Here is a 15,230-nt window from a genome sequence, read left to right as displayed (position 1 = left end):
TCTGCCTACAGCTGCAGCCAAGATGTGGAACGACGTTCCCTGAAGAATCTTCTGGTATCTGAACACTTTAGTTGCTGCACTCTGACAGTTGGACTCAAGGTCCTCTGTTGAGAGAGAGACGTCAGGACTCATTTCATCAAGATTTCCTTGATGGAAGCCTTCTATGAAGCCTTCCTTCTTACCGAGCAGTGGGATGACCTTCAGCATGGTACTGATCTGCTCCACAGGACCCTGAGTCTGGCTGCGCTTGTGGCTGTAGCGGCTGTAGCAGTGGACCCACTGCAGCAGCCAGCTTCTGTTCGCTTTGGCTTCTCTGTGAAGCTCCTTTAGCAGCTTAGTGGCAACGGGGAAGTTTTTCTAGAGAAGTTTGCAGCACACGGTGAGGTCGAGAAGATCCTTCAGAACCGAAGGTCCGACCGAAAGCCCTCACCTGCTTCCAGGCGCTGTCAGCCATGTGCAGCTTCATGCTGAACTTGCACTCGCTGACCACGGTCTCAATGTCGCCCGCCGGGTCTTGTGAATCGCCCACCTCCATGCTGTCACTGGGGGCGTGGCCTCTCAGCTTCTCCATGATTTTGTCCAAGAAGAAACACCTGAACAAGAACGACTGAAACTGAAGCTGTGGAGTTCATAAAAACTCAAAGAATTTTTCTTGTACTTACCGAGATGTAATGATGTCATCCCAAACATTCGCTGGGTCCACTTTTGCATCGGGGTACCGATCAGTCCACGATCTGACAAGCCGCTTAACGGAGCCCACAGACACTAAAACAGCAAATACATTTTAGTGATTTTTTTCTATATTTATAGTTTAAGATGTAAAGTTAGGTCACCTTCTCCTTTCACAAACATCAGAAAGTCCTGGATCTCCGTCAGAGCCTGCACCGACTGCAGCAGGGTGAGCCGACTTTGAGTCAGCAGCGTGTCCACACTGGAGTAACTCTGTAAGAACAAATAAAGTTTTTGTAGATTTTTAAAGATAAGGAAGTGCTCATAGAAGGAGCGAGTGGAGCGTGCCTCCATGAAGAGCTGCATGCTGTAGTTGGTGTAGTATTTGGAGCGGTCGTAGTCCTCCTGCAGGATGTAGAGCAGGCTGAGCTCCTGGCTGTAGCGGCTTTCCAGCAGCTTCTTGCGCTCCTCCACCCTCATGGCGCTGTCGATGAAGGTGAGAAGGGTTTGGCTCCTCTCGCCCAGCTGCAGCTGCTTCAGCATGCTTCGAATCATGTGCTGCAGATACATGTCCTGACCCAAAGGTAGAAAACTCACATTTAGTACAAAATATGAATCCAAATCCAGCATTAATTAGTAACTGTGGTACCTGATGAAGAGGCTCTGACCACATCTTCTCCAGGTTGGGTGGAGTGTTGTCATCTATGGAAATGGTGGAGCAGTACTGCAGTGACTTCCACTCCGTCAGCTGGTTGTAGGCCTCCATGGCTGCTATTTCCCAGAAGTCCTTCTCAGAGTCGGTTGGTTCTCCGTCTGGCCAGTCTTCAGTGTTTAAAGCCTGTCAGAGTGGATGCACAGATTACAGCTCAACACTAAAGGAGACTTGGTGTCAAACTAGAGCTTCATACCTCATTATAAAGCTTCACAGCTTCTGCAAAGTCAGTGTTGGCCTCAGCTTGAAGTGCAGAACATGTGATGGATTTGGTCCCAACTTTTCCACCGAAGATGCCGCGAACAACGTCATAATCCTCCAGAGAGCGGTAAAGCCTGGGTAGCAGAAGACCAGCTGATGTAAAGACTCTGATCATCTTTTGATTTATTTTCAATTATCTTTTAATTATGATGATGCCAATTTAAGACAATTTTTTTTTGAGGAAATCGTTTCAGCAGAACGCCAGGAGTTCATTAGAAATTTGCCTCCAAGTTGTGAGCAAGACTGAGCGTGGAGCAACCCCGCCTCCTCTCCCCCTCCCCATTGGTGACAGCTCTCTGTTCACATTCTCTTCCACTAGCTCACACCTCCTCACACCTCCAACCAAACATTTCTGGTAAAAATAAAATGGCAAGCAATATTGGAGTAAGTCAATTGTACCGTTTTGAGCCAGCTTTTCTTAGTCACAATAAGAATATTTTTACAACTGCATTTTTTCAATTTAAATAAAGAAATACTCTTTTTTTTATAAATGTCATTCATCATGAAAAAAATGCAACAAACATGTTAAAAACACCGTTTTCTTTGGAGTGGGTCTTTGAAGGTGTACACAACAAAAGGAAATCAATAGTCTTTTTGACTTTTAAATACATATTTATAACAAATTTAGGACTTTAAATTTAAAATAAAAAGAAAATCAAATCACGTTTAGGATAAATACATACATTTCAACATAAAAACACAAAGTATAGGAATGAACATGACAAATGATGACCTACTCATCATTTTAATCAATCTTTATCCCTTTCATTTTCTGCTCAAAAATCTTTTAGACATTTGTCGACAAACCACGTTATTGTGTTAATTATCTAATGTCATAATTTCACCAATAAATATTAAAGTTTGTGAGCTGTATCAGGTTTTGGAACATTTTTTTTCTCAAATATATAAATCTTAAAAATATATTTATGTACTTTAAAGACTATCTTAGTATTTTTCTATAAATATAACATCTAAATGTGTGAAACTATGTACAAAAACCAATATTAAATGAATCTAAAGAATCCAAAAAAATTAAAAGCCCTGGTGAAACAAATTGAATCGATTCTGGGAATTATTGGTGCTACTTAGGCCTAGTTTCCATTACTGGTACGTAACAGGATAATGCAAAAACATCTTTTGCAGTTTGAAATTTTTTGTAATTTATCAACGAACGTATCTATTTTTATGCTGTTCAGTTACATCTACCAGAACTGTATATTAGAACGAAATAGAAATATATTTACTGACAATTTTGCTAAATCTATTTCATTGTTTTTCAGAGCTGACAGACTTAACAAGCATCACAATCCACTGAGTTGTTTTTATTTGTTCATCTGTTATATTGTTTTTTATTATTTTTATATTTTGACTTGAGGATTAATGTTAGGCCAGAATAGCTCAGAATATATGGAAATGTCGCTGAGATTTAGGTAGAAAATAGTTTTTATTTAATTAGATAATCAGTTATTATGCAGATTTAAAGATATTTTAATTTTTTTTTTTACGTAAGATAACCCTGACCTCCATCACTTGACTGTTGGTGAGTGGAACAGTGTTGCATCTGCTTTAGTCTACTGTCCTTAAAAAGTCAGAAAATGTGTTGCTCTTCTATTTTAGCGGTGATGCTGCGCTCCAACCAGAGCTGCATTATCATGCTTTTAAAAGAACAGATCAGATAAAAAAAATAATAATAATTTAAGAGTGAAATTAGTCAGCTCCAAGGTGGTTTGTGCATCCCCAATCTAGAGCTGAATGCAACACATTCACTCGTGTTTGGATGTTTTATAATCCAGTGTATCCAAAAAGCTGCTCACCTACTTGCTAACATGATGCTAGAATCAGGACTTCTTGGTTATTTAGTGATGTCTGACCACACGTGTGTTTTGAGTTTCCACCTTGCAAGTTGGATCCATTTGTTGGTGTCTGGAGGGATCTCCCGGCGACCTCGTGAGCGTTTGGCGGGACGCTCGTCCGGGCCGTCGGCGTGCAGCAAGCCCTCCTCCAGGAGCAGGATGCCGGATGGCTGCTGGAGGCTCATGAGGCAGGTGGTGCTGATGGCTGACGGGTTGATGTGTTGAAGCTCCTTGTGCTGATAACACATTTCCTAATAAAAATAATAAGAAAATATGACAAGAGCCCGACAGCCTCGAAGAGGTTAAACAAACCTCCGTGTGCCTCTTACCTGCATGCATGCTATGAATGGAGGGAAGCAGAGCGTACTCTCGCTCAGGAAGGAGTTCAAGTGGCAGCGCAGCTCCTCTTTGATCCTCCTCGTCTCTCCCGGATCGCGCTGTTTTTCCATTTCTTTGAGGATGCCAGCGAACAGCGAGCTGAAGAGATTTTTGGCTAAAATAGGATCTCTCTAGAAGTAGAAAAAAGAAAAAAAGTTTAGATTTTAAGTTAGTGTCTGCGTTCCTTTAGGCCAGGAGTCTGCAACCTGAGGCTCCAGAGCCACATGAGACTCTTTTATTCCTCCATTGTGGCTCTTTGGCTTTGAAGAAAACTTCGGACATAATTAATTAATGTTTCGATTTTTGACACGTCAGATAGGCCTAACTGATTAAAATAATAGTAAAAGGTTTAATTTGCTGTCAGAGTGGCTTATAATCAGAGTGATATAAACTTATTGTATTTACATGTTTAGATTTTATTATAATTTGGATTCTACACAAATGTCAGGTTTTTATTCACTACGAACACAAAAGTTAATCTAAGTAAGTAAATCTGCTGCAGCTGGAGGATTTGATTAAAAACATGGTGTGTTTTATTTTGAAAGGAACTTAAATGTGCTTTTGTTAAAAGTGAAAGAGGTTAAATTTGTTATATATAGAAAAACTCAATTGTCAAAAACATTTCAAATGTATATTTTATAAATGAATGGCTTAATGTCCAGAAAAACATAAATAAAATGTATTTTTCTAACTTTGAGGTGAAGCTTTTAGTGTTAAAGGTTGCAGACCCCTGATGGAGGCATAAATAAACTAAAAATCACCTGAGCAAGTGCTTGAAGTGGAGTGATGAGGCTGCTGAACGGGATCTGGATGTCGGGGAAGTCGCCGACTCTGTAGCTACGATACAGAGTCACCTGAGCTTCTTTTCGTAGCCTCTGGTCAGCTTTCTCCTCCTGTTGAGTGAACTCTTTTTAAAGCATCAGCGAGGAATTGAGTTGTTTTGACCTCAGCTTGTTAAATACCTTCTTCTGCCTCTGTTGTTGAATCTCCTTTTGTGCGAAACCCAAGCTGACTTTCTCCTGGTCCTTGAGAAATCGTCGCCTCAGTCTCAGGATGTTGCTGCGCTGCTCATTTTCAGCTATAGATTCAGTTAATAAAACCCTGAATTCCCTCTTTCCAATCTAAAACATGGTTGTGTTCTTTCCATTTTGCCTTAAGACTGACCTTTTGTGCGTCTGTCCACCTCATCTGTCGACGCGGTCAGACGCCTCAGACCGAAACCTTCTCCTACCGGCTTCCTCGCCGCTGTCCGCCTCTCTGCTCTCTTCTCAAACACCAGCAGCGATGACAGAGACTCGGAGCTGAGGGAGTAATCGGCCAGCGTATCCACGCTGCTGCCCGTCAGCCAGTTATATGCACTACGTCGACCTGATCAGCAAAAGACATAGCTTGAAGTAACAACTTTAAAATCCAAACATAAAACTGAAAAAACAGAATATTTTAAATTATTTTTGTTTGTTTTCCCACCAGGAGCTTGGGTTTGAGAAAACTCCAGGGAGGTCTGAGTGGCCCTGAGCTTCCCCTTCATGGTCTCAGATGGGGAGGCTGAAACCACGCTCTCTGGACCCTGAGAGCTTTGAGTTTCCACAAACATGGGGGTCATTACTGTGTTCCTGAAGCGCCAGTTGGAATCAATCACATAATCCTGACAAAAAGACAACAAAAACCCTATAAAACCCCTTTGTTTTGTGCTTTTTTTTAAAGATAAAGATTATGTGCGGACCTGGAAGGTGCACTCCGACAGAGGGTATTCGAACATGTTTCGTTGGAAGTCGGGACTCTGGCTGGTCATCTCCAGCAGCAGGTTTGTAGCCAGACTCAGAAAACACCTCTCGATTTGTCGGGAGTAGAGGGATCGGAGCACCATCAGCATTCGCTCGACGGTTGCAGTGGGAAGGCGCTTCTCCTGACTCCAGAAGTTACGGACGTAAAGTCTGGAAACATAAACAGTCTTTGTAGCCAAAAAAACAGAAGCAATCTGCTCTGAAAAAGCTTGGAGATTCTTAAAAAAATATTCAGTAAAAACAAGTTACTACAATACAATCTCACTGTTTTGCTGATTTTTTGTGCATTTTTTAAGCTTTATTGTTTTTTTTTTCTTTTTTTTTCACAGATTGGTTGTATTATCAATCATCCTCCTTAACTTGTTATTCTACAAAGGTTTGAACTTTGAGAGTTTAAACAAGAGAGAAAATGCTCATATTTGTAGTGAGGAGTTTTACAGACTACTTTACAGATTCCACCTAATGTATTTTTACAAATAGAAATGAGGGATCACTGTATACCTTAACACTAGAATTCCTAAGCCTGTGCAAATTTGCTCAGGGAAGAGTCCCCCCCCCCTTTAGTCCGAGAGCCCATTGTTGTGTCATGGTGGGTCACTGATGAGCCATTAACTTGCCCATGTATATGTTAATGCAGCATGTAGTACCTAAGGTGTATTTGAACTAGCAGGTTGTCTGGGAGTTGTAGTTACCTGATGCATGTGGACAAGTATTGGCTTTCCTGCTTTTACTCACATTTGAACTAAAGTTCCATCTCATTCCTAACCCAGAGTTCAATATGATGTTGCTCCACCTTTTGCTGCTATTGCAGCTTCAACTCTTCTGGGAAGGCTGTCCACAAGGTTGAGGAGAGTATTTATAAGAACTCTGGATCATTCTTCCAAAAGCTCATTGGTCAGGTCACACTGATGTTGGTGGAGAAGGTCTGGCTCTCAGTCTCTGCTCTAATTCATCTCAAAGGTGTTCTATGGCGTTCAGTTCAGGACTCTGTCCTCCATGTCTTTATGGACCTTGCTTTGTGCTCTGGTGCACAAAAATGTTGGAAGAGGAAGAGCCCGCTCCAAACTGTTCCCACTAAGGTTGGGAGCATTGTCCAAAATGTTTTAGCCTCCTGAAGCATTGAAAGTTCCTTTCACTGGAACTAAGGGGTCTGAAAAACAAGCCCACACCATCATTCCTCCTCCACCAATGCAGTCTGAAACGTCCCGTTCTCCTGCAACCTCCAAACCCAGACGGGTCCATCAGATTTCCAGATAGAAAAGTATGATTCCTCCCTCCAGAGAAGACGTCTCCACTGCTCTAGAGTCCAGTGACGGCGTGCTTTACACCACTGCATCCACGCTTTACATTGTACTTGTTGATGTGTGGCTGCAGCTGCTGCCATGGAAACCCATTCCATGAAGCTCTCTGTGTACTGTACTCATGCTGATCTGAAGGTCATATGAAGGTTGCAGCTCTGCAGCAACTGACTGCAGAAAGTCTATGACCTCTTTAGACTTTCAGCATCCTGGCTGAGTTGTTCCAAATTCTTCCATTTTGTTCTGATAGAACTGACAGTTGACTGTGGAATATTTAGGACATTTCAAGACTGGATTTGTTGCTCAGGTGGCATCCTATGACAGTTCAACACTGGAATTCACTGAGATCCTGAGAGCAAAACATGCTTTCACTGATGTTTCTAAAAACAGTAAGCATGTCAAGTGATTAGGACTCCTGATTCTGATCATTTGGATGGGTGAGCCGATACTTTTGGTCATATAGTGCATGTTTATGACTTATAAACATAGACACATCTTCAAGTCAAAAAGACAAACATCCCAATATCAGCAAGACTCACACTCCTCTGAAACACTTAGCTCTATTTCAAATAATCCTCGATGTGGACTCTGGGAGCAGTGAAGACGATTCTTTTGTTGTGGAATCAGAGTTCATCTTCTCAGATTCCTCCTATGATGATGATATGCCAGTACATGGATTTGCAGCCAGAACATCCTCTCCACATGATACTTATACATAAGTAGACTAATAAACTATTAATTGTTGAAGAAGAGAATGATGAGAAGCCTTCATCTGTAAAAAGACAATTTTCCCAATTCAAAAAAGTCAACCAGAATGTTGAAGACAGCCAGTGGTGCCACAAAACACAGACACACTGGAGAAAAGTCTTTCTTGTAGGCCAGGACTGCCTGGTCCTAAAAAACCTGTTTCTCTTAGGTATGTGGATGGGGGGAGGGAGCAGAACTGTGTGCTGTCGTACAACCTAGATCTAATTTGCAATTTGAAGGTCATTAAATGCATCAAAAAAGAATCAAACGCCCCCCCCATGTCACCAGTGGCGGAATCCGGAATGCATGTCAAACTTAAATTTAAACCTGACATTCTGCATTGCGAAATCAGGAAGTCATTGTTGATGGTTTAAAGGCATTTGTCTGTGTTAAAAATATTTCTTTCACCTGCATTGAACAGTTTTGAGGTAAAAATAAAATTTAAAAGTAAAAACAAATATTTCATGTGGACTATTCCTGAGCGGGATTCAAACCCATGACCTTCTGAATGTGAGTCCGCAGCCATAACCACTTGACCGTCTAGTGGCGGAATCTGGAATGCATGTCAAACTTAAATTTAAACATGACATTCTGCATTGCGAAATCAGGAAGTCATTGTTGATGGTTTAAAGGCATTTGTCTGTGTTAAAAATATTTCTTTCACCTGCATTGAACAGTTTTGAGGTAAAAATAAAATTTAAAAGTAAAAACAAATATTTCATGAGAACTATTCCTGAGCAGGATTCGAACCCATGACCTTCTGAATGTGAGTCCGCAGCCATAACCACTTGACCGTCTAGTGGCGGAATCTGGAATGCATGTCAAACTTAAATTTAAACATGACATTCTGCATTGCGAAATCAGGAAGTCATTGTTCATGGTTTAAAGGCATTTGTCTGTGTTAAAAATATTTCTTTCACCTGCATTAAACAGTTTTGAGGTAAAAATAAAATTTAAAAGTAAAAACAAATATTTCATGTGGACTATTCCTGAGCGGGATTCGAACCCACGACCTTCTGAATGCCAGTCCGCAGCCATAACCACTTGACCGTCTAGTGGCGGAATCTGGAATGCATGTCAAACTTAAATTTAAACATGACATTCTGCATTGCGAAATCAGGAAGTCATTGTTCATGGTTTAACCCTTCCGCTCTCTTTGATATGTGATTCCTTCCATGACAAAGGTGGACAGGATTTTATGTCTGTCATGGACATTAGTGAAACTCAAAAATCAAAGATAAAAAAAAGTTCAGCGCACTGTCTTGGGGGGTCCAGATGACCCCACTTTTAATGTAAACAAACTAAGGAGAGCCTAAATAAATATATATATTTTTAATTTAAATCAAGATGCATGAACTTTTTGGCAGATATCAGTGTATTAATGTATGTATGAGTGTATTGAACAAATTAAAAAATAAAATAAATGTTAGAAATTTCAAAAATCCTAATTAACACTTCACAGAAAGTACATTCTTTGGGAAAACTAGACGTGTTAGGCTCTTACTGAAGGCCTTGGTTTTCTTCGGACAATCCCTGAAGCAGAGTTTCTTTGGCTGTTTTCAAAACCTCCACAGAAGTGTCGTCTTGCATGCTCTCCTCATCACTGGAGAGACACGATGAAGAAAAACATCTCGTCTTAGATCAAACATTGCGGCCAATTAAAAGGCAAAAACAAGGAACACTAATAGTAAAAGACTGACCCGTAGTTGTCCAGAATCCACATGAGGATGTCGTACATCCTCTCCCTGCAAACAGGTGAAGGATGAGAGACGAAGGCCGCCACGGCGCCCAGGAACTCCTGGAGCTCAGCCGGCACCAGGCAAGCCGTCACTTTGTGAATGATGTCCAGACAGACTCTCTGCGTCGCTTCATCTCTAGCAAAGAAAATATATGAGGCGGTTTATGTTTTCAGCCTAAAGTAGCACAAGCAGGAAGTGGGGTCCCACTCACCTGCGGCCCAGCGTCTGAATAAAGCCGCTGGTTTTCAGCTGCAGAAAGATGTCCGGAATGACGTCGGCCCGGCTCAGCACGCACTCCAAACAGCTGGTCTTCAGGAGGCCGTGCAACTTGGGCAGCAGGAAGAACACGTGATTGACAAACCTGAGGAGTAACCACACAAACGTGCACCATAATGACGGGAAGAGTCCTTCATATTTGAGATAAAAATGCTCCTGACACTCACCGATCCATAAACGGAGGAAAGTGTTTGGAAACTTTGTTCAGGCAGATGATGAACTTGTCATCCAGATCCTTCTTCTTTAGATTCGTTATCTTATTTGCAGCCAGATTGAGAAGCTCTTGTAGATCCTGAAACAATGAAATGATGTTTATTTTTGGTCATGTAATTGGATTCTTGAAAAGTGTTTAAAAAAAAGGTACATACATTGCCCATAGCAGACATGTTCTTCAGCGTGAGGCCGATGATTTCTGCAGCCGCTGAGTAAACGTCTTTGTATCTCACGAAGGACAAGTTCTGCGTCAGAGACTGGATGTACCTGAGACACAGGAAGAAGCAGGAACTTCAACTCACTCCTGCGTTGATGCTTTAATACCGCTTGATATGTGTGATGCAAATTAGTGGCATTTATGTTATAGAATAAAGAAAATTTATAAGCACACAATGCACTAGATGTGTGTTCAAGAATGTGTTAAATGCAGGTTTTTAAACATGTTTGTTTCATGGTGTTCACAATGAACGAGCGGGGAATGGTGGACACTAAGGGACACCCTACATACATCACTACCAAATCGCAGTCCCTGATTGGTCCAAAACTTGGTTACACTTGAAACTAGTGTTTAATGATCATACATTTTATAAGTAGAGCTCACAAAATGTCTTAAAAACTTACATAACAATGCGCAAACACGGAAGATTTGAATGCAGAAGTGCTTTTAAATAAACTTTTCACTGGAGGTGACCTCGTGATAGTGTCCACCCTAAGACTGGAAGACCGTGTGTTCAAATCCAGACCACATCATACCAAAGACTAAAAATGAGACTCTGCTTGAGACTCATCATTAAGGGGTTGGATTGTAGGGTTAGTCGGCTGTGTCTGCAGCTCCCCCAGGAGATGGGTCAAATGTGGAGAACAAATTTCACACCACTAACGTAACTTTATGATTTCTACCTGTCGTATTCGATTCCACATGAAGCCTCGTAGGCGGGGAGGTTGTTGGCCAGGATGATTCCCAGCAGCTGGAGCCCCACAGAGTTGTCTTTGCTGCTCTGGTCAGTGCCACAAAATCGCTCGTATATCAAACTGCAGAGAGAAAAGAAAGCTTTTAAAATCCTTCAACGTAATACGGTTTATACTCTAAATGCATTTTCATAAGAAAACATAATCTAAAGACACAACTGTTAGAAAGCAAACCAAGAGCAGAAGGCCTCTTGTGTTGGACAGATTTTACTGTTACAGTCTTCTGACACATGAGGTGTATACTTGTATAAACCTCTTTTGTATTTGAGGCTATACTTTATTTATAAACATTTTTTGCTCGACTGGACGGAAAAGAGAAAGGGTGTTGTTGATTTTCATTTAAATAAATAAGCAGAGAACTATAAACCAGATCATTTTTTCAATAAATTAGGTCAAAGTTATTATGCTATGCATTACAAGAACATTTAAATACCTGCCTGGACATTAAAAAAGGCCTAATATTTTGTTAGATTGCCTTTAGCTTTGATAGCTAATGAACTCTTCCACAATTTGAGCTCAATGAATCCTGACATTGTCATCTTAGAATATACCCATGCCATTAGGGAAGAAGAACAATCCACTGATGGGATAACCTGGTCATTCAGTTTATTCTGGTGGTCACTGACCTTCTTTGAACACAAGCTGTTGTTGAACCTAGACCTGACCACCTGTAGCAACCCCAGATCATGACACTGCCTCTACAGGTTTGTATAGAAGGCATGATGGGTGCATCAGTTCACCTGCCTCTCTTCTTACCCTGATCCCCCCATTACTATAGAACAGGGTAAATGTGGACCATTGACTGTATATGAAAAGCAGACTGAATGACTCCAAGTAGTACAATCAAGGATCAGACCACATGACCTTCTTCCATTTCTCCAAAGTCCAATCAAGCAAATTGAGGCTTTTTTTGTATTACCCTCAATGATTAATGGTTTTCTTTAGGCTTCTGAGCTGTTCAGTTCCTCTTTGCATAGTGCAAGTAGAAATGTTTTTAATTTCACTATTAAACATCTTCTAAAGTTGTTTTTCTTTAATTTTAAGTCACCAAACGTCTAAGTGATAGCCATTAACGATTTTTCTGCTTTAAATACAATTGCTCCCCACAATCCTTCCAGTTTTTAATAAAGTGATTTACAATTCTAAAATCAATTTTAGTCATTTCGGCAATCTCTTTAGATGGGTTCACTGCTTGATGCATGCTAATGATTTGACCCTTCTCAAACAGGACCATGTGATGAGTCTTGAAAAAATTGGTTGTTTAGGAATTAAAAAGAAACTCAAGACGCCAGTTCAATAATGTGTGGTCAGATGAAAGATAATCGCAGAAATGATCTGATAGGAGGCTTGTGACTATTTGCTTGGGCGAATCCAAATGGCCACTTTTTTTTTGGCCAGGCAGCATCCAAGCTTTCCAGCAATTGTCAGGAATTTATGAACAAAAAACTTATTTTAAACCATACACAAACAGAATCCCTCCATTACTAATGAATGACAGTCAAACTACTTGGAGCCACTAAAAGAGAGTTAGTGGCACCTGTAAGGCACCAGCAGCGTCTCTTTCCAGCACTCCACCACAGTGCGAATGATCTCCAGGTTGTGGCGGAAAACGGCCCGTTTGGGGTGAAAGCTGTTCTTCATCAGGAACTCCAACAGTCGGTTGGCGAGGACTTCATCTCTGGGGTTTCCCTGAAATGAATGAAACAGAATGTTTTTTCAAAAATACTTGCACTTCAAGAGGAACTAAAGAAAAACTACTGTAACCATTTGGTTCAACACTGAAGCAATAGTTTCTATGGCAAAAATACTTCTGTCTTGTTATCACAATTCTTCGGCCTTACTGCCCTTTCACATTTTTGCACAATATGTAGTTTTTTTTTACCTTTGACCTCGGAGCTCTAGAAGAGGTCCTGAATTTTCCAGCTTCTATAAATGTCAACTCCTCCAAAGGATTTGATTTATCACCTCCTAACTCCTTAACGATTATTGGGAGGCTACTTTGAAAATAAAAATTTGGTTTTAAAGTTTGCAAATTTTGAACGGCGTTAGCGCAGTGAGCTTGCGAATGGGGCAGTTCCTTGTAGATTGCACAGTTTTTACCAAAATATTGTCAAAACTAATTTTGCGAATTGTTGAATCACAAAACTATAGAACATATGATATGCCTATATTTGGAATGTGGGCGTGCTTAACAAAAACCTTAGTTGCCAGGGAAAAAAAAACTTTACTTTTGTCAATTCTTATAAAAATTACACAGGTCTGTTCATCACCCCCAGAAGAACAAAACAAAAAATGGTTTCTATGGAGATAAGCCAACAGAAAAGCCAACATTTTGAAAAAAGTGCTTTTTTAAAATAATTTGTGACACCTCGATGACCAGGCTAGCAGAAGAAAAGGGAGGAGTGATGGGGGTGTAGTAACCACTCAGCCAGTGGGAGAAGAACAAAAGGGGGCAGCAAGAGCGTGGAAAGGTTGCACCTGCAAGCCATACAACTTTTCTTTTCTTTTCTTTAAAGAGAGCAACAAAATATTCTAAAACAAATGTTATTAAATCTAATTAAATTCTATGAATTCCAACATCAAAGTTGAATGATCGACCTTTGGAGTTGTAAGGCTCGTCCATGACAGCACCGTCACCACAATGTCCACCACCATAAAATGGATCCCCGCACCGCCGTTGTTTCCGCAGACGACTAGTTGCAGGAGCGGCCCGAGCCAGTGCTTGGCATACGGTCGAAAAACCTGCAAAAGAATGAAGCTCGAAGATGAGATTCTTTAACAAATGCAGGGATGCAGCAACATTTAAAATGATCAGATAAAAATGACACATCGAGTCTTCCACCTCTTCAGTGTTGATGATCAGCTTCGAGATGAAAAGTCGAATGTTGAGGGGAGTTGATGAATTTGCCAGTTTTCCATGCAGGAACTTCATCCACGGTGGAAGCTCGTTAGGCAGATTTCCCTGTTTGACAAAGAGAAGATGATTTGAAAATTATTGCATACAAACAACAGTAAAGTCATAACAGTCTTCTATAGTAAAATAACTGTATTTTTTATCTAAAATCTAGCTGTGACCTTTTGGATTTGGGGAGTTATGCTATTCCTTTGCATGTGTCCAATCAGAGCAACCATGGTGGTCATGCATTCATGCTGGTTTAGGTCATCCATTTCTAGATCCACCAATGAATCCTGGGAGGCTGGAGTCTCCTCCGTCTCCTACAGCCAGACAAATAAACACAGATTCATTCATCAAGGTGTTAAAAAGTCATCTTTCATGAAATAAATGCTACAAAATTGAGAGATGCTTTAGAAAAAAAAGAAAAACTGACTCTTTTAGCAACGGTGCGCCTGTTCCCCTCTGGGTTTTGGGAGCCGAGTGAAAAGCTCTGGACGCCCGTGGAGAAGTCGAATTGGCTCATCTCCTCGCTGAGGCTGCTGTCGGCCATGTAGGACTGTGAGGACAGATACACAGGCGCCTCTGTGGAATCCACAAACACATAACTTATCAGAGATTTCAAACCATCCATCCATCCATCTCCAGATTCTTTCACGGGTTGCTGGAGCCTATCCGAGCAGTGTATACCCTGAACATGTCGCTATTCTGTTGCAGAGCCTCACATGCACAACAAGGGACATTTTAGAACCACCAATTGACCAATGAAGCAGCTAGGAATGGAACCAGAGACTTCTCACTGTGAGGGGAGAGTGCTAACCACTACACCACCATACAGCCTGAGTGAACATTTATCAGCTACATAAATGCTTGACATTACAGGTATGAATAAGTATCAAATTATTGGTTAGAATTATTTGAATCAGCTCTGACCTCCGTTCTCCTCGTTAACTTCTTTTCGAATCATGATGTATTTCTTCTTCCGTTCAAGAGGGACCTAAAATGATAAAAAAAAAGAATTATATAAACACAGGCAGAATGATTCCAAACACGTAATCCATTTACTTCTATTGATGTAGATATGCATCCAATCACTTCACTTTTACCTTAATTTATTATCTACTTGAAGGCAAAAAAGTGGATTTCTTTTCAAGAGGTCAACAAAAAAACAGTTTTAACAAATACCTCAATTTCAATGGGGAAGTTGTACGTCCTTTCAACGTCAATGATGTTTTCCATAATGAATTGATTCTAAACCAAAAAACACAAAAAAGTTCACAAAAGTTGGATTCTATCAGAAACAGCAGTTTTTTCCAAAGAATTGAGCAACACAGTTATAAAAAACCTGCATTCAGCCATCTAAATCTGTCACAAAATTGTGAGTACATTGCTTTTAAATGGCGCATTACTAAAGAAAAGTACACTTGGTCTTAATATA

General features: G+C 40.7%; 1 protein-coding gene across 2 annotated transcripts in view; it reads right to left on the bottom strand.

Annotated features, from left to right (window-relative positions):
• Window positions 1-15,230, bottom strand: part of prkdc (protein kinase, DNA-activated, catalytic subunit) — a 46,450-nt gene that overhangs the window by 8,756 nt on the left and 22,464 nt on the right. The window contains exons 44-71 of one of the 2 annotated variants that reach the window (XM_024280373.2): window positions 14,978-15,043; window positions 14,726-14,789; window positions 14,229-14,377; window positions 13,975-14,115; window positions 13,742-13,861; window positions 13,498-13,641; window positions 12,437-12,588; window positions 10,831-10,962; window positions 10,086-10,197; window positions 9,885-10,009; window positions 9,653-9,802; window positions 9,403-9,576; window positions 9,207-9,305; window positions 5,597-5,807; window positions 5,341-5,518; window positions 5,038-5,241; window positions 4,836-4,951; window positions 4,635-4,766; window positions 3,825-4,004; window positions 3,538-3,746; window positions 1,578-1,716; window positions 1,319-1,507; window positions 1,018-1,242; window positions 834-942; window positions 663-765; window positions 431-593; window positions 183-357; window positions 6-104 (exon numbers count right to left, since the gene is read on the bottom strand). In XM_024280373.2, coding sequence (XP_024136141.1) covers window positions 6-104; window positions 183-357; window positions 431-593; window positions 663-765; window positions 834-942; window positions 1,018-1,242; window positions 1,319-1,507; window positions 1,578-1,716; window positions 3,538-3,746; window positions 3,825-4,004; window positions 4,635-4,766; window positions 4,836-4,951; window positions 5,038-5,241; window positions 5,341-5,518; window positions 5,597-5,807; window positions 9,207-9,305; window positions 9,403-9,576; window positions 9,653-9,802; window positions 9,885-10,009; window positions 10,086-10,197; window positions 10,831-10,962; window positions 12,437-12,588; window positions 13,498-13,641; window positions 13,742-13,861; window positions 13,975-14,115; window positions 14,229-14,377; window positions 14,726-14,789; window positions 14,978-15,043 — 4,060 coding nt within the window. The remainder of the gene's footprint in view (window positions 1-5; window positions 105-182; window positions 358-430; window positions 594-662; window positions 766-833; window positions 943-1,017; window positions 1,243-1,318; window positions 1,508-1,577; window positions 1,717-3,537; window positions 3,747-3,824; window positions 4,005-4,634; window positions 4,767-4,835; window positions 4,952-5,037; window positions 5,242-5,340; window positions 5,519-5,596; window positions 5,808-9,206; window positions 9,306-9,402; window positions 9,577-9,652; window positions 9,803-9,884; window positions 10,010-10,085; window positions 10,198-10,830; window positions 10,963-12,436; window positions 12,589-13,497; window positions 13,642-13,741; window positions 13,862-13,974; window positions 14,116-14,228; window positions 14,378-14,725; window positions 14,790-14,977; window positions 15,044-15,230) is intronic. The other variant, XM_024280374.2, reaches the window with a different exon arrangement.

The sequence above is a fragment of the Oryzias melastigma genome, linkage group LG20 (genome assembly GCF_002922805.2).
Source record: "Oryzias melastigma strain HK-1 linkage group LG20, ASM292280v2, whole genome shotgun sequence".
NCBI classification, from domain to species: Eukaryota; Metazoa; Chordata; class Actinopteri; order Beloniformes; family Adrianichthyidae; genus Oryzias; species Oryzias melastigma.
The sequence above is the reverse complement of the archived record's forward strand: the minus strand, read 5'-3'. Positions and strand labels throughout refer to the sequence as shown.